Raw genomic sequence first — 19,600 nt, 5'->3', positions numbered from 1 at the left:
AAGGAAAAGCAGGAATGTGCGAATGGGTATGTGTTTGGGTGTGTATGGGTATGTGTGTGTTTAAACACCCGACATCAGCAATAAACATCTTCTTTTAATTGGAGGCATTTAAGCGTATAAATGTGCTTAGGCTGTGCGATTCACCCTCCACCCTCCACTCTCACACACACTCACACTCCCTCTAAATGAAACACTTTTTTTCTGTGTTAAGTACAAGCAGATCATGTGTGTAAAGTGTTTAAATAAGCACATGCTAGTATGTGTGAATGTGAATTTTCTCACTCTTTGTCTGTAAAAGGACAGCAGAGTACATGACCTATACTCGGGGTGCGCATTCCTGTCCTGGATGGCCGGAATCCTACACAGTTTTGAGCTTTTCCTGCACAAGCCCACTTGATTCAACCCACCTGTTAAGTGGCCTTTACACAGTTTATACATGCTTTTTATATATCTGCATTACCCTTGCAACATCAGGGAGCTTCCTCAGATGTCAGACCGAAATTACCCAAGATTCACCCACACACTTTCTTTATTATTATAAATTAGTTCTGTGAATAAACCACAGAATTCACTCTATTTTCTTTTTGTTTAATTAAGAAATCGTGTCTACTTCAAAGTTATAATCCTGGTGTATTTTAAAAGAACACAGGAAATCTTTTGAAATGTGTCAGAGAAACACAAATGAACAGAATTCTCAGGATGCCTTGATTTTTCCAAAGGCTTTGTGTTGCAAGACGCTGAGAAAACAAGCAGAGCCAGAGGCACTGCATGTATTTGCTTAATCAGTTCTAGTTAACCACATACATTAGTTGCAATGGATGGATTTTCTATGCATTCGCTATGCGGATGCATCTTTGTACCACCTGCTGAAATTGATTAACCATTAAAGTCCTAAAGTAAAGATTTAAGCTTAATCCTGGCATATATTTTATTATTACATATATTGCACTTTTTTAGACTAGACTTATGCTAGAGTTTTTAGCATAGCTAAATGTGAGCTAGGTAGATCACTGTAAATACTTTAAAAAGAGAACCATGTTTGGGATCTATATGGAAGCCAGTTGCTTAGAACGCACTTTGACAAGAAGAACATGTGAAGGAACAAAGGCTGTGTGTGTGTGTGTATTTAACCAGTATTGCCTCATTGCCACAGTCTTAGTGGCAGCACTAACAACTAGCCTGAAAAAGACTGTCCCCAGGATACACAGAGACAGAGAGAAAGAGAGAGAGAGGGAGAGAGAGAGCGAGATACCATTCAACAAAGCTCTCTTAGTCATGTTGTTATGTACTGGTCTTGCTAGAGGTGACTGCGTCAGCTATTCATACTATACCCACTACTTCAGGATTGAAGTGGTTAGAAGGTTAGAAGCAGTTGATTAGCAGTGCTGAAGAACTGGAGGAAGCTTTTATGAAACGTTCAGAAATAGTCAGAAGGAGTTTTGAAGCAGTTCTAAGGTCTGGAGCAAAAGCAAGGTGGTTAGAAGAAGTCCTGAAACAGCTGTCAGAAGTTCTGGAGCAGTAGGAAAATGTATTTTTTCTTAGGACACTTTGAAGCAGTTAGAAGAAGCATTCAGAAGATCTGGAACAACAGGAAGGCTTCTTGATTAAAAAAAAAAGCTGAAGCAGTTAGAAGGTTTGAAGCAGTTGTCAGAAGACCTGAAGCAATAAGAAGGTTTTCTAAGAATTTCGGAAGCAGTTATAAGCAACTCAGTGAATTTCTGAGGAACGTCCAACCATACCGTCCTCTTTGGTTCTGATGCGGGTGCTGCTGCTCTCTGGACCGGGCCCAACATCAGTATGAGCTTTAACCCAAACCTGGTACTCCGTCCACTTCTCCAGTCCTTCCAGTACATAGCTAAATGTGTCGGCTGAAATGTCCTTCACCTCATGGCGCTCTTGGTCTTCGCCAGAGACTGCCTGGTAGGCCAGAGTGTAGCGCACAATGTTTCCGTGGCGACTGGCAGCAGGGGGTGCCACCCAACTCACTTTGATGCTGGTGGAGGTAAGGCTAAGCAGGTGCACTTCCTGTGGGGGAGCTGACGGGGCTGTGGGAATGGAAGGGGTCAAGAAAGAATGAAGGAACTCAGGACTGCGGAAAACATCTGGACAGTTCAGTGTCCATACGCTACCATGGCACATTCATGTCAGTTTCACTGATGCGCTATGCTTGACAATGGTCCTGTATCCAAGTAATATCTGGTCAGTGGTAGAAAATGACCAATGATTATTAGGGTAAAAGGGGAGAAGATACAATGTTCACCTACATAGTGGCATAGTGGCACCTCGTAAAGGTAGGTGAAGCTCATTAAGTGTCCAATGCGTGGAAGCAAAAGTAAACAAGTAAGCAAGTATGTGTGTGTATGTGTTCCCTTCGTCTATGACACCTTCTGCCACTGGTTTATTAACCGCTGGTGTCCCTGACAGTGATTAAGCCCTTACAGGGATTAAGCCTGGACTAAATTGTAATACTTGTATTGATTCACCCTTAAAGATCCTTTTTAGCACAGAATTAAGCTTAACCCTGGTAAAGAAAACAGCATCATTAACCTTCATTTACTGTTGTGCCACTCTACCAGCTGTGCTCTCCCTATTCCTGGATACCAAAATCACCTCAAAGATGACAAAGATCATGTCTTCAGAAAGAAAACAGGAGGGCAAAACATGGCATTTGGCCTGAAGGATAAACAAATCAACAAACAAAGGGTGGGGATGGAATATGTCAGCTACACCACTCCCATGTGCACATAATTCAGGAGGATGTAAACATCATTACTTTTTTGGGATTCTGCAGTTGCCCTAAGGCAATGCACGGTGGTCCTTTGGCTCTGTCTGGAACTTTTTGGCTCCACCTTCCTGTCACCTCTTGTCTTTATGTATAAAAAATCTTTGTGGCCTCTCTAGTGTTTTGAGGAGTCTTTGTAGGTTTGTAGGTGCATTATTATTGTTACTTATTCCATGTTTCTCAAGTTGTCTGTTTCTACCTATTTCTGTGCTTCGACCTAGCAATCTCCTTTCACCATTACAGCTGTGGATTTGACTAGTAGTTGTCAGTAACCCTTGTTGACAATAATGACAACAATGAAAACTGAGCCTAATACTGAACTGATTTTGATTGTTTCCTTTTTTTCTCCCAATTTGGTACTGCCAATTAACCTACACATTTGCAGCTCCCCCTAGCAGTAGCAATGCTCCCGACACTAGGAGGGTAAAGACTTAACCCATATCCTCCAAAACATGAGAAGCCAGCCATCGTCTCTTTGGGTTTGGGGCCACCAATGCGACAGCAAACACGCTCAGAGGAAAGCTAATAGATGCCTGTGCTGCATCGCATTTCAAGCCATGAAGGGAGAGTGGCATCTACCCACCCAGAGAGAGTGAGAACTGTACTCTTTCTGACTCTAGCTGCTGATGTCAAAGCTCTCTACTTCGGTTTGTTTTTTTTGTTTGTTTGTTTTTTTACTGTAAACTGGATGGGTTGATGGGGATGTGATGGTTTTTCTTATGTTATACTGCCCCTGTACCCCCAAAACACAATAATGAAGTTTGTGTGGGTTTATCTTCCAAAAACAGTTGATAATTATTTAACTTCTCCATTATTAACCATTTTTTTCATGTCTTTCTTTTACCATCCTCTTTTTTTAATTAAAAAAGCTGAGTGAGGGCCGAAGAACCCCATATAAATTAAATGTATAAAAGGACGGGGCTTGTCTGCCATAGGCTGAATGAGCCGAGGCGTGCAAATGTAATGGTTTTCACGACATCACAATTCAAAATGCACTTTGTTACAGCCTGGACTCAGTGGACTGTGGGGTGAACAGTATGTTTTGAAAGCATATCAATGTTTACAAAGTTTTGGAACATATTTCCATGGATTGCTTTACATGTAATTTATCCCACAGCAGCATCTTGATCATCCTGAGCAAAACTTTAAGCAGAAGAGAGAGAGAGAGAGAGAGAGAGAGAGAAAAGCATCCACTATTCAGCTTATCAGATGAATATCATAGACCATAAAAAAGCGCCATCTTTGATGGAGGTTTAGACAAAGCACGGTTGTCCTGCCATGCCCATGTGAGCATGAGGGGCCATGATAAATGAGACCCACAGAGGGGAAAGACTGGAAGGTGAGAGAAAGCCAGAGCCAGAGAGAGATAGAGAAACGCGATGGGGCATGAATTCTTCACCACAGAGTGTAAGGGAGGTGCAAGAGAGTTTGAGAAATGGACAAAAAGACAATAATAAAAGCAAGATAAAGCAGAGGGATGATTGAGATGCAAAACGGTCAGGAGAGAGAGAGAAACGGGGTGAGCAAATGCCGCCAGAGACGGAAAGCGAAAGAGTGGGTGTTGAAAAGCAAAAGACAGAATAGAATAGGAGAAAAAAAGAAGGAAGCGGGAGGTAAATGTGTGTGGGAGAAGGAGGGACTGAAAAAGGGATGAAAGCAAGCGTGAAAAAAGAGCATAGGGAAGGTGAGAGTGACAGAAAGGTGAAGGAGAGAGGGAGTGGATGTGTCAGTGAAAGAGGAGGGAGAGAGGAATAGATAGACAGAGGAAGAGACAGAGAGAAAAGCAGTAAATCGGAGAGAGAGAGAGAGAGAGAGAGAGAGAGAGAGAGCAAGAGAGAGAGAGAAAGGTTGTGGGTCTCTGGGGAAGATGACTCAGTCTCACTGATTGTATGATATGGAGGCCAAATCAGTGTGAGCTAGCAGGGCTAGCAATCCCTTTTAGCCGACAAGTCGAACAAACACCTCCAAATAAGCTGTGATTTTCTTTAGAGTCGCCATAAATATTTCAACCCACATCTCTAAGTGATGGAGATTCAGCTGGGGATTGGAGAAGCCATAAAAAAAAACAAAAAACACACGCAATCAAGAAAGATGACCCAGTCCGCCAAGCCCAAGTACTTATAATGACAATTTACCGAAAAATCCTAAAATTCCCGCTTCTCTCCAATATAGTTGGTCAGCCAAGACATGATTGGGGTCTGCATTTTGCTTTTTTCAGTTTGAACTGGAACTATGAGGCTAAAACTAAAACCACATATATCTTTTTGTGTTAGCACTGTTTAAGCTTTTCAATGAGTTTATACATGTACATATACAGTGCCTATAAAAAGTATTTATCCTGTGGGTGTTTTCCCCTTTTATTGCTTCTATATGACCATGTGTCCATGATTCTATTCATAAAAGCAATAAATTGGAAATGGAAAGGGAAAAAACATCCAAGGGGTAATTACTTTTTATAGGCACTGTAGATTACAGTAAATCACATACATAAGTTTAGTGCAAAAGTGCAAAACTAGAGAAGCATCAAAGTCTTGGCTGCCTCATGGTCTAAAGCAATGGAAATGGCAGGTCAGTGCTTGCATAAAATCATCAGAATTAAGTGATATTAAAGTTCAGTGCTATTTTTTCCATTCTAGCTACACAATGTATCTTTGCCCCTTCTAAGTATGTGATGTAGAGGTAGCAAAATGAATATTTTCTACAATCAACCCATCTATGCTACAAATAAACACATGACCTTTGTTTCCAGCACTGTCGTTTAATTCCTTAGGCTAGATTAAGTGGGTTATCAGACTAATGGGCTAGACGTAATCATAGCTAATACAGTTGGTAAACTGATTAAAAACTCTTATTTGCATCAGATGATCAACCTTAATACATAATAAACATATAAGCGGTGGAAAAGAGTGTGTGTCAAGTAGAAGACCTAATATCAGTGTAATAAACATAGTATGTTGATGAATCTGTGCATACAAACCTCCAAAAATAGTTAGAGTTAGAGACGTAAAATAATTATATATGATGCTGAGATAGTAATCTGATAAGATGGACCGAAGCATGTTCTACTGGAACTACATAAAATATCTATGCTATATTTTAGCCTGCATTAATTTGTGCCCCATTCCTCCTTCTCTTGTGCATTTTGTTATGCAACATCCATTTCTCCAGTTTGTGGCATGTGACATCCTTTTGTCCATTTCAGTTATGCAACGCACTGCTGTCTATTTTATCTTTCCTTTGTTTAAACCATGTGATGTTATTCTGTCCCAAAGGATAGCCACTGACACACTGGTTTGGCTGAAACAACCAGCAGGGAGAGTAAGAGTGCTAGAACAGAATGAGTGATCTAAAAGAAAAGAGTGATACATTGGTGGCTGTAATTAGTGGAGTGTGTGTTGTGTTATTTCAGTACTTACTGGACTGGGCAGTTCGAGCCTCAATGGGCTGTGTGTAAACCCCCAAACCCATTTCAGAACGTGCAGCCAGGGTGAACTTGTAGAGAGTGTCGGGCTTCAGGCCTTCCACGGCATAAGAGCCGGCTGGCTCAAAGGTCACATGGTTCTGGAAAAGAGAGGGAGAGTGAATTAGAGTGATCCACCACCCAAAAATGTCCGGTAAAGAGCAGCTCAGTTTATTATTCTATGAATCTATAAATCACTGAGCAACTACGACAATTAGTAGGTAACTACTATGAAACTAATGTAACTAATATGCTAATTATGTAGCTAAAGGTAAACTTAAACTTAAATAGAGTTTAAAGGGTAACTAACTATAGTCTCTTTACTCAAAACTGTATTTCCTTTGCTTTGGCAACTGAACTCCATACAGGTAAAACTACCTTTAAAAACACAATGGGGAAAAGAAACCACATCCAGTTGGAAATACTGGGTGTCCAGCTTTTGTAGTCAGTGCTTCTTGCATGACGGTAACGGTGTGTGTACCTTGTCTCCAGAGTCAGCCTCCCAGTAAGTGAGCTCAAATTTAATGATCTGATCCTGAACGGGCCAGAGCCAGGTCAGCATGATCCGAGTATCCAGCTCTGCTTCAGCCTCAAAATCAGTGGGCTGGGCAGGAACTAAAGGAGAGGAAAAGACACAATCATAGAAAATTACACTGAACTGACCCACAACACACCCACTGTGGCCCAAAACATACTTACTGTGGCCCAGAACTTTACAACCCACCTACTGTGGCCCAGAACTTTACAGCTCACGTATTGTGGCCCATGACTTAATAAACCCACCTACTGAGGCCCAGAACTTAATAAAGCCACCTACTGTGGCCCTGAACTTAATAAACCCACTTACTGAGGCCAGAACTTTACAGCTCACTTACCATGGCGTAGAACTTTATTAACCCACCTATTGTGGCCTAGAACTTAATAAACCCACCTACTGTGGCCTAGAACTTAATAAACCCACCTACTGTGGCCCAGAACTTAATAAACCCACCTACTGTGGCCCAAGACTCTTATATCTTGGGAAATGAAGACATATACATACACAAGTAATATTTAATAAAATGGCCCATCTGTTTTATACATGTTGTTGTTGGTTCCACACTTTACACTGTTGAAAATGGCATCTTACAAGGAGAAAACATAATGAAGCTACCTTGATGTAATTAATCAAATCTGTCAATCAAAGCAGGACACTTTGTGCTTATCTTCTTTGTACAGAAAAGGTCTAATAAGCCCACACTTATCTGAACACACACATCCACCAACTCTCACTCACCCATACACACACACACATCTCTCTCACCTCCTTGCTGTGTTTTAACCTGCAGCACGTCCGAAGGCGGCCCGTCCCCTACTGAAGTGAAGCCAAGAACCCTCAGGCTGTAGGTGATGTCTGGCACCAGGCCTGAGATGGTGGTGAGGCGGCTGTCGTCTGTGTTGTGTTTGTGCCAGGTGCTGAGCGGAGTGTGGAGTTCAGATGTGTAATACACTCTATAGCCCCTAATGTGGCCGTTTGGCTCCTCAGGGGGCTCCCACTGCACCAGCATGGTGGTGGCGCTCAGCATGCGGGCCTGCACGCTCAGTGGCGGTGAAGATGGTGCCTGTTCGCTTGTTCTTGTCTCTACAGTTCCACTAGGAGGTCCACGTCCGATATTGTTCACCGCCATCACTCTGAACTCGTACTCTGAATACGGGCTGAGGCCTCCGATGCTGTAGCGAGTGGACGCCACTCCGTCCACTTCCTGGAAGCCGTTGTCCGAGTTTTTGGCCCGATATTGTATCACATAATACGAAACTGGCTCTGGATTGCCCGAATCCCATGTTAAAGTCACGCTGGTGGCAGTGGTTTCCGTGACAATCAAAGAGGTGGGGGGCCGAGGTAGGGCTGGAAAACACACATTTGATTACCTTTTCATTCAAATATTTGCTATATGTCACCTTTAACTCTTTTAACTCCTAAATTGTGGAATTGGAGTTTTCTGTGTGCTCCCTTATTGTTGGATGCACTGTAAATCAGTAAGTGCTTATTAATAAACATAAATCTTATATAAACAAATTATGCACATTGTACACACAGGCATAAGCTAAAAGACACAATAACTGTCTTTATAATGACCGTCTACAGTCTTTTCCAAAAGGAGGCATTTTTAGACGCCAAAGCGTCTAGCAAGAACTAATGCTGGATCTACTGTACCTAGCTAAACACACTCGGTTGCAGACAAACTGACCAAACAATCAGCCAGTAACCAAAAAGTGTCATAATGTGAGAACCTACTTTGTCATTCAACAGTCTACTTGCTCTGTAATCCCTATAAAGTGTACTATATTTTGGCTTCAATAGTCACCATAGTGCACTATACAGTGTGTCTAATAAAGTGTGCACATGAGGCACAGAAATGAATTTACTTACTGTAAATCATTCACTACAACCAGTATAAAGCATTAGGCACACATTCAAGTGGCCACTGTATTTTAGTTTCTGATGACTGAGCCAATCTTGGCTGAATATGTTCTGTGGCCAACCACTTATAACCAACCAGTGACTGAGAAAGGCCCACCAATCAGAAACTATCCAACCAAAGCCGACGAAACGTGAAATCTCATTATACATATAAAACATCTTGTGTTCTCATATCTGACGGCAGTTGCCTAAAGATCACTCAGAGAGGCAGCATGACATTGACCTGGTGTTTGACACCACCAGAATGCAGATACGCTGCGGTAAAAGGGTCTTTCTCCATGGTAAACAGCACTATTGTCATCACTTTGGCTCCGTGTAATGGACTGGTGCTCCCAGGCCACTCTGTTTCCACGGGCGAACAGCAAAGTGCCTGCATTGTAATAAAATTGCAGCAGAAAATGACTCTAAACCACTTTTGTGTTGCATGTGATTGTGCTTGCTGTCAGAGTCCAAATGGATCTGAGCGAGTACGAGGCAGCGGCGTGGAAAAAAGGCTGGAGAAAGACACGAAAAGCATCGGCTTTGTGCCGCTTTACGGAGCTTAAGTCTCCCCGCGTGCTATGGAGAAACGCAAGGCGTCCAAGTCCTGCAGAACCCGGTTCGTTTCCCTCTGCTTCATGTGAATAGTAAGAGTGTAACGGCTGAGTGAGGCAGAGGCAGCAGAGGGGAGAGCGAGGGGATATACGATAGCTCTGTGCATACAAAAACTGTGTGCAGAATGGATTATCACTATGTTAAATAATTCCTGGCTAAACTTACTAAAAGACTCTCTATAACTCCTAATCCCCATTCCCTCACTTCCAGGCTAGAGTTAAACATGGCATGAGACCATTCTCGCCATGTGTCTTCCAACCCCAGCAAAGATGGGCAATTCAATGATATCACTGTTTGACGTAAACTGTGCCACAGAATGAGGATGTCACTGGTACAGTCAGTACTGCTATGACACTAAACAACTGCATGCATCATATAAAAACTCTGGACCAATTATAAAAAGCCTGTCAACTACAATTACCATGGCACAATAACTGCACTAATCGCTTTGTAACAAGTAGCTGATTGGACATCAGCCTGTTTTTTTCATGTTTCACCAATGATTTTGTTCATTTTCAGATGGATTATTTATTAATTTATAAAACATCATTGTACAAAAAAGGCTATTGTTTTGTTCCTGCATTTTGGCATCATCGCCCATCCTTAAACCAAAAGCCAAAGACAGCTGTGATTAAAACTCCTTATGCAACTCTGTATCCGGAATTGATCCAGTTAATAATCCTGGGTTAAGATAATTCTAAATCCCATAATCCTTCAATGGCTCTTGTATTAGTGTCACAAAAAGCAGGACTTGGCTAAACACACAGTCAGGAGTCTGTGGTTTTGGGGGAGATTTTTCAGTTTTCAGTCCTATATTAATTCTTTTTTGCTCTTGAACGCCTTCGTGTTCTTGCAGGATCATTTTGTCATTTGTGGCAGCGGCATTATGAATGATACTGTAGCTCTATCCCCAGATTTAAGACCCAGATTTAACACAATCTAGTCAGCAGAACCTCAGCTAATGAGATAAAGCACTCCATACACACCCCTATGCACAATGGAGATATTCGTACACTAGAATGAGAGACATTAGTATGTGAACAACCTTAAAATGGCCTGACCTTGTCATGGTGGCAGCTCGTTATTTTGGGGACAGTGGAACAGCTGATTTCTAAGTGTTCTGAGATCTTTTCAAATTCCTTCACAGACTCATCTGCATCTACAACATCTACAGCCCTTTCTGCCATGGTGATCCCACTCAGGTTTGTCTGAGGTTTCAATAAGAGAGGCTTTCTGCAGCTGATTGTAATTCTATGCATTTTAAGAAATAATAAATAAATGTGAGGGTGTCCTACCGATTTCCTCACAGGAAACCTTCACAGGCATTTCTATTTTTTAGAAATTTCTATTTACATTTCTATCATTTTTATAAATAATTGTAAAAAGAAATGATATCATATACACTAGAATGGAAGCTATTACTCTACAAACAAATACAACCACACTGCTACAATAAGGAATATCCTCTTATAAACAACTGCAAACTAAAACTATTTGAACCCTTATGTCATTTATTAAAATCACAAAGGCTTTAAATAACGTAAGGATGGCAGATGAAGACTTAACTGCACACTTTTTCTCCATCGTCTAGCCAAGAAGCACAGACAGCACTGATTAAACCTTTAAGACTCTGTATCCGAAATTGATCCACTTAATAATCCAGGGTTAAGATAATTATGAGAGTAAGATTGGAAGTGATAAGCAGCCTCCAATCCAGTGTGCTCCAGTCATCTGTGTCTGATACCTCAGAGAATGCACTCTCTCTCTCTATTTCACAGACTGATCAGTTACTTAAAGCTCAGACACAAACACAACAAAACTTAAAACACAGCGATTCCTGTAACACTTCATATACAATGCAATAAATGAAGCGATGGAGTTGAACATGTCCTTGTCGAGAAACAGCGCCGGAATTAGCGTTCAATTCGTCTCGTGGAGTTTGCTGTGGGTCGTTCCCTCATTTCGGGTTGGGTGAATAAAACAAAAGAAATAACAGCTCTGCGGTGGCAGTGAGAAGGAGGCAGGGAGTTCTTCATCACATTTCAACTGATGAAAGATTGATGAGCTGATTGCAGGCAGTGTGTGGCAGGGGCTGCGGGAATAATCCCGCCTTCATTATTAACGAGACCTCCTTCAGCAGATAGGATTCGAGGGCTTACGGAGTGACGAGAACAACATCAGAGCTTTTGGAGCAGATCAGAGTGTCTATTGAGATCATCAGAGGTGAAAGAGCGCAGAGCTAACCAGACGTCACGTTCACTGTGCCATGGATCTGTCTAAAACCTGATCTCTTCTCTTGGACCTTTCTCAATAAATCAATTTCTCAGAGTAAATGAAGTCAGTATGGATGTTACAGAAAGAAAAAAAAACCTGTCTGGACTAAACAACTTTGCGGAAAATCGTATTTACACAGTTTTACCCCAACTGTAGACAGTTGCTTCTTTAGTTCTGCACTGAAGCTAAGAAGATAAAGAAGCTGGAACGTGGAAACTTGCTTTTTAGAACCAAGCCACCATTTTAACACCAATATTCCCTGTTCCCTAAGTAAATGAATGTTTAAATGTGGAATGTGGAAATGTTTAATGTCACTGCTTATAGACTAATCTAGTGTATTGAAGGGGTTACGTCTATCCTCCATTGTAGTACATAGTATATTAAGGTTGTTTATGGACTGGTTATAGTTTATGAGTATTTCAGGAGGTTGTGTATGAACTGATATCTTATATTCTACTGAATATTAGTGTTTATTAAGGTTGTGTATGGACCAATATCTTATTTTAGCATATATGAGTGTTTATTGAGGTTGTTTATGGACTAATATATCATAATCTAGTGTATAGGATAGTTTATTGTGGTTGTCTACAGACTAATATATTCAATTCAGTGTGTAGAAATGTTTATTAAGGTTGTTTAAATTAGTGTTAATTTAGAGTATAGGGGTGCTAATTAAGGTTGATTATGGATTAATCTCTCCCACTTTAGCATATAGGAGTGCTTATTAAGGTTGTTTATGGAATAATAGGTTGTCTACTGACTAATGTATTATATTTGAGCATATATGAGTGTTTATTAAGGTTGTATATGGACTAATATATCCTAATTTACTGTGTAGGAGTGTTTATTAAGGTTGTGTATGGACTTATCTATCATTCTAGCATTTATAAGTGTTTATGAAGGTTGCTTATAAACTAGTATTTCATACTCCAGCACAAGTGAATGTTTATTAAGATTGTTTATTGAGTAATATCTTATATTTTATTGTATAGAAGAGTTTATTTATGACGTATGACGGTGTTCGCACCATACTGTACCAGTAGAGCTACAGGGATATTGCCTTGTCTTACCTTTTACAGTGATCTGAGCGGTGGTCTCAATCATGCCCAGAGAGGAAATGGCTACGCAGGTGTAATTAGCCGACTGACGGATGTTGGTCAGTTCCAGAACGTTTCGTCCAATGGGCATCTCCTCCTCCTTCGTTAGCTCCACATCCCCAGTCATCCACTTCACATAGGGCATGGGGGCACCCACCGCCACGCAGGTGAGGTTTAAACTGCCCCCTGGCATCACCTCATGGTTGGTGGGGGGGATAGAGAAGCGCGGTGGAACGCGCCGGACTGTTGAAGGACCACAAGAGAGCGTTAAAAACAGGAAGCAGACACAGGACATAGGAAGCACATACCTGGCAAGTCATAGCTCTGTTTACAAAGTCTCTACAGAACCAGGCCATTTTTTAGAAGCCATAGTATCAACATCATGCTCTACATCTATATTATTTCTAGCTCGAAGCTCTTTGAAACATGGAAAATGTAGGAAACTTTATTAGGAAGTGGATTCGATTATGTTTTTATTTATTTATTTATTTATTTATTTATTTTTATTTCAAATGTAATTAATGTAATTCATTGTAAACCTAATGTATATGAGAATAACAATCATAACCACAGGGAATTAAGAACTGCATCATAGCAGTATAGGGTCTGCTGGAACCGGATCAAGCTACGGATAGTCACTGAAGTTTTGTCTTTGTGGGCGTTTGTTGTTTGTCTTCTCGGCAACTGGCACAGCACTTAATGGTCCAATTTGTCAAGACTTTATCCCATTAGATGGTGCCTCTAAAAAAACTCACTAATGACTGTGAACATGCAAATTAAAAAGCCAGGGATAAAAATGTGTCATAAGCAGTAATGCTCAATGGACTGTGTGATAATATAAAATGAGCTGTTCTGCAGTAAACGCATTGGGACCCTCCCCTGCTGTGCGTCTGCAGGTATGGATTTTGCTGAGTGGATTTCTATTGTTATCTCACTTGAGTTCCTCTGAAGTGCTTCCAGTGCTTCCATGCTGTATCTAAATAAACTCTACTGCACTCTCAGTGCATGAAAAATGCATGCTACCCCTATGCGGAGTCAAACTGCCTTAACTACACTGTCACGAATGTAATACTTTTCTAAGAGCCTCAAGCCAGCGACGTATGATATCATATATTTTAAGGTTCAATAGACTGCTAGACAGCACCACCACCACCCCCCCAAAAAACTAGTAGTAGCCATCCTCTAGCACTTATTAGTTGTCAGTTGTTAGTGTCCTTGCTGTGCTGAGTATGGTCCACCTCTTAAATAATTAGAATTATATAATTATAATACCTGGTCAAAACTGACCAATGACAGATTGGGTGGTGGGGTGATTTATTGCACAGCAAAAAATGGATGTAATACACCTACACTCTTAAAAATTAGGGTATTATAAAGAGTTATAAAGCAATAGTATAAAAGAACAATTTCTGTATAGAACATAAAATAGTTATACTATAACATCACTTAAAGAACCCTTTGTAGCACCTTTATTTTAAAGAGTGTATATAGTGTGTCAAATTAACAAGGTGGTGGCAACTCATACAGTGTGAAGTGAATTGAAAGGACAGGCTAGGGGGTTCTGTCCTTCCAATTCTAAAATTAACTGTCCACTGAGTATAGAGAGAAAATTGTGAGCATTTTCTTGCTCTGTTGGGTTTAAGTGCTATTTTGGCTGAAGTTGCCTTTTTTCCTTACAAAAACCCTGAGAGGCAGTTTACCTATCCTTCTAGTGGTCTTTCTAATAGTAAAGCGCATTCTTACATCGCTAGATGAGTAAGCTGAATCAAGCTGGAGCAGCAAAAACATTACAGCGCTAGGTTTCAGCCCTCCAGGATTTCAGTTTAAGTGCCCTGCAGTCAGTAGTACAAAAAGATCTAATTCATCCCTTTATGTAAGTTCTGTCTCTTTGCTTTTCGAGGGTCCTTAAGGTAGTAGGATGGAAATAATGAACCGCTCAGGGTCTTTTTGCGCAGTACGAAATTTCATGCCCAAACAAGAAACCTGCCGAGCTCTAAGAGGGCCAGCTCGGGTTTAAAGACAAAATAAATGTTCTGGCTGTTTCTAAACTAGATTAAAGGCAGTGGTCCATTGCTTACAAAAGCTAGCACAATACCATATGTTCTAACTGTCTTGTGCTCTGCAGCAGTTAACGTGAAGCCCGAAGCAGAGCCGTCTTCGTCCTTTCATTTTCCCACAAGAGTCCCGATGCACACCATCAATTTGTGGAGTTTTTAAAATATTTGCCAAACTGCCCGCTCTCCCACTTCTCCTTGTGATTTTAAATCATAGCAAAACAGCCACCTGAAATCTATGAATTCCGTGGACTGTTGCAGTTGTGCGTGTGTTTGCAGACTTGTCGACCTCACATGGGCATGGACACAGAGTTTAATACAAAAGGCCCTACAGATGTGTCGTCTAGGTCTGCTCGGAAGGGGCAGTTCACTGGCAAATGAATGTAACTGGCACTCTTTCCTTAGCAGTGAAGTGTTTGGACAATATTTGGCTACTTACAGAAAAAGTTCTTTCCTTTAACTGTTGTCAACATTTCAGAATACTATTGGAGACATCAAACCCAAGACAAGACACACATGGGATGATGCGGTGACCAAGAAAGTGTTAAATTTAAACCTTCTATATCTGACTTGTTTAAAGAAGCCCCTTTCGGCTTGATGCAGCTTTAGACACTTCTAGCATTCTTTCAGGCAGATTCATGAGGAACCACCTGGGATGCTTTTCCAGCAGGTCTGAAGAAGACACACATATTGTTTTGGATCTGTTTGAAGGGATCTGTTGCTTCCTTTTTTTTGGAGAATAACCACAAATAAAATGACATGCTACCCCAACCAGACAATGCTAGATGGAAAGTGTTAGAGCAGGCTGAGGAGGCTCATGGCACAATGCACTTACCCTTCAAGTGTATCACATGGAACCATTTAAATAAAGATACTGAGCAATTTCGCTTCGGAAGGAAAGTTACACATACGTGCAAGCCTTTCTATCAGAATGCAGGGGGGAATGTGTGTATATGAGCTGCAACAGCGAGGCCCTGAGCCAGCTACACGTAACACTGATAGCGAATGAGCAGGCCAGGTTTCAGAGAGATCGGGCAGGGAGGTGATTATGAATTTTCCGTGTTTATGTGACTCGAATGCCACTCTGGATATGAGGAGACGGAAGCCGCCTTTCTGTCCCTGAGGGAAGCGTTAGATAGCACAGCAGCCCGAGACACTGCGGCACCTTATCTAATGCACCTGGTCGTGCACAATAGGAAAAAGGTACAAAAAAAAAAAAACTATTTGCATTCAGAAAGAGAAAATTGGGCTGTTAAATATCACTCTGTCAGGAAGTTTCAGCTGCTGCAAGAGATTAAGCAGTACCCTGTATGTCTCATAACCAAATAAACACATTAGTTCCTTTCTAAATACAAGCTTTGCTTCTCTCTTTTTTTCCCTGCCCATGCTGGCTTATTTTTTTTAGCAGTTTGCCCATTTTACTGTTAATATAGTATCAATTTAAAATGTAGACAAACCTGATAGATTTGTTTACATCTTAAAACACATTTTAATGTAAATTGCTTGGTTTAAATACCCAATAGCAGTAAAAACTAAACTGCAACTAAAGTTTATTGCAATTGATGATTTTTATTTGACAAAACTTCTTCAAACCGGTAAGAAAAGCCTTTAGGTGGCTCCCAAAAAGCTCCATGAGAAAATACCAACAGTGTATAAAGCTAAAAGAAGGTAAGGGGGAGTGATCCTTAATAAATGTGGAGAAAAGTAAAAATAGAGATCAAAATCCTTTTATAAGGCTACATGGTCCAGACTTTTGACTGCTATGACTATCTGATTATTATTATACTATTATTTTATCCATTAGACAGAAACTTTGACTCATATCTGGTCAGAGTTGCTTTGCTTTGTTTTGACGTGGAGGTTGCAGCCGGCAACTGGCAGGCCCTCAGAGTCATAGCAAAACACAGATGGAGTTACTGAGTCAGTGTGTTAGACAGATAAAAGCACAGCCTGTAGAAAACAGCGTGCTAGCCGGCGAGTAGGAGAGATCATGTTAGTCCACATTAGTCGTTAGAACACAGAGAGAAAGATGTTACCTATGGACAGCATGGACATGGAGGATGGTCAACACTAAGATGAGTTTAACTGACCGATCCATGCTCCGCCCACATACAGCTTATTTTCTAGCTACTGCTGCGAGGCTGAATAAGCTTTACAGAACACTGGTAAAAAAAAAGAAAAAGCAATTTGACCTAATGAGAGTGAGTCTCACAAAATACCTACATTTAGAATGAGTCATTTCAGATGTTTTGTTTGTTTTTGTAATGTATCACATGGCAAATCCTGTATTTGCAGTTTCCACCTTGCCTTGTTTTCATGAACAGTGCAGAATTTCCCCCTGCCTTTCTAGCTGCTGCAGGGGTGTGAAACATAGACTGGTCTGAATAAGGTTCGAGCCCAGCACACCAAGTGAATTTAGAATCCATGCCCTGCCACTTTTTGATCGAGTTCAGATATCAGAACAGACTGAGTCAAACTCATTGTCAGAACCAATCAAAATCTTCATATCAGTTAGGATGCGGGACTTTTTTCAATGAGAAAAACCCACATGTTTAGTCAAAGATTGCTATTCCAGTATGTTCGATCACTGATTATGTTCCTAAGAGTGTGAAATGAATCAGTCAGTCGTAGAAACGTCAGCCTTAGTATTTCTTACTGATATGTTACTATTATAGCAATCCGATTGCTGTACTTCACAGAAGTAAGCGACCAAATCAACTGAGTGGAGCCTTATAGGCAAGTCTGTTTGCTTGGTGCCCATCCTTGCAATGCCGCTGAGCATAAAAAACAGGTTCAAAAGTGAAGGTCAAATACATTTCGATTTCAGATTTTACATCACTGATAAAAACTATTTCAGAAAACTCATGAATAGTTTGTAGTATTTCACTTAACAATGCTTTTTCTGGCTACATCTAGGGGCTTTCCCCTGGATGACCCTCCTCCACTTGCAGTATAACCAGTAAGCTGTTTGGCTCTTTATCCTTAAACAGATGTCAAAGTTAATGAATTACGAGAACTTCATTCATATTTCAACCAGTGGCCGGTCTCGTCACTTATAACGGAGCCCAGGTGGAGCCCAGTAAAACCCTGCAGTGGCCCAGTAAAACCTTGCGGAGCCCAGTAAAACCTCTCAGAGCCCAGTAAAACCTTGTGGTGTCACTCACAATGAGACAGTCAGGGTTTCTAACTGTTTTCCAGGACAGTTTCTAAGACTTTCATACGCAACAGCATTAACTACTGATTGAAACAGACACACCCTCACACAAACTGTTCCTCAATCAATCATAAATGACGTGAACGTAACACGTTGCAAGAAGCTGGTGGGCTACAGAACTCCATACACCTGTCCATATGTGACACCTCATGCAATTTCTGTGGCTTAATGGAGCAACTTCTCACTTTTCCAGTACTTGGAAAGGGTAGAAATGTTTCCAGGCAAGTTTACATTAATTCCCATGGTTTCTTTAATTCCCGTCCTGGTTTTCCAGGATGTGCAGGAAACCTGCACTGTTCATGAGAATGCTTATTGGCACGGTATCAAATCGAATGAAAGTGTATTTGTCACATGCATAGTCATACACGATGCAACTAGAAGGAAAGGCTTTGAAATGCTTCTCATGCTTTGTATTAACAGTGCTGCTCTGACAGAGGCTCGACTGGCTGCTGAAAGTTAGTTAGTTAGTCAGTGGCCTGGCTGTCATTTCTCATTCAGTTACTGTTCCACCAGCATATGTCAGACTGTCAAAATGTGCTAATGATTCGTAATCCTGCATTATAAAGGCTGGAGGTCTTCATTAGCAAGCTGTTTTCCAAAAGGGTTGAGATTTCCAAGATTAGTCTGGCCCACTCAGCACAAGCATTGCGTGAAATACGCCCATTACCTAAAATGAGTTTGACACCCCTAAACTGTGGCCCAACAGTCCAGGTGGCACAGCTTTTAAAAGTGCCAACTAAACATTTTGCAGCCACTTTAAACAAACCTTGTATCGATCCACTGTGAATAATTTACAAAAAAAAAAAAAATGAATCAGGTCTGTACTAGAGTAACCTCTCTCTCCTGCACACTAAATAAACATCATTTGACATGAATGCGTGTTGCAGTGTCTTGCATTGATGAATGGGTTGAATAGCATTTGGCCAATGTTCTGTAAAGCTTGTCGACTTGAGTGCAGAGCAGGAATAGGTCGATTCAGTTCAAATCAGTTGGAGTTATAAGAGTGTGAGAGGGCTGCTTATGATCCCCGGCAGCAGCAACAGCAGCAGCAGCGTTGTTGGTGGTTAGGACGTGGCCAGACCCGCCACTAGTCACTGATCCCGTTTTTCATGAGCTCTGGTACAGTTAGCAGTGTGTGTGTGAAGTGAGCTGACAGAAATGCAGACAAACACTCACACACACCAAAGAGGCAAGGAGAGAAAGAGAGAAGGGGAGATAAGGAGAGCGACTGGAGAGGAAGATGATGATGCAGAAGGCTAAAGGGCTCAAAACCGTGAAGCTGGAAGCAGACGTGGACCATAAATATGGCAGAGGATCACACACACTTATTTTCACACCTTGTCAGGACACGGGTTTATACATAGGTCCTTATTCATAGATTATAGATCTATTTGTAACAGAATGTGGCAAGTGTATTATACACTTCCAGTACCAGTCAAAAGTTTGGACATGCCTGGTTGAATGTGTGCTAATCATCGCAAAAACATCTGATTCAAATGCATCGGTGACCAAATTAAAACAATAATAATGATGAAAAAATATGCATTACACAGGGGTATCCAACAAAATAGAAAAAAATAAAACAATAATTGCGGCATGTGTAAAAGTTTGTCTGTAGGTCTGTAGTTAGTAATGGCCCCCTTTGGCAAATGCTATTTGTGGCC

The 19,600-nt window shown here is 41.1% G+C and overlaps 1 protein-coding gene across 15 annotated transcripts in view; it reads right to left on the bottom strand.

The window, feature by feature from the left end:
* Window positions 1-19,600, bottom strand: part of ptprfa (protein tyrosine phosphatase receptor type Fa) — a 288,662-nt gene that overhangs the window by 87,188 nt on the left and 181,874 nt on the right. For 10 of the 15 annotated variants that reach the window (XM_072683950.1, XM_072683949.1, XM_072683951.1 and 7 more), the window contains 5 exons: window positions 12,642-12,911; window positions 7,546-8,127; window positions 6,724-6,857; window positions 6,199-6,343; window positions 1,740-2,045 (listed from right to left, as the gene is read on the bottom strand). In XM_072683950.1, the coding sequence (XP_072540051.1) occupies window positions 1,740-2,045; window positions 6,199-6,343; window positions 6,724-6,857; window positions 7,546-8,127; window positions 12,642-12,911 (1,437 nt within the window). The remainder of the gene's footprint in view (window positions 1-1,739; window positions 2,046-6,198; window positions 6,344-6,723; window positions 6,858-7,545; window positions 8,128-12,641; window positions 12,912-19,600) is intronic. The other 5 variants (XM_072683958.1, XM_072683962.1, XM_072683960.1 and 2 more) reach the window with 1 other exon arrangement.

Source organism: Salminus brasiliensis, chromosome 7 (genome assembly GCF_030463535.1).
Source record: "Salminus brasiliensis chromosome 7, fSalBra1.hap2, whole genome shotgun sequence".
Classification (NCBI taxonomy): Eukaryota; Metazoa; Chordata; class Actinopteri; order Characiformes; family Bryconidae; genus Salminus; species Salminus brasiliensis.
The sequence above is the reverse complement of the archived record's forward strand: the minus strand, read 5'-3'. Positions and strand labels throughout refer to the sequence as shown.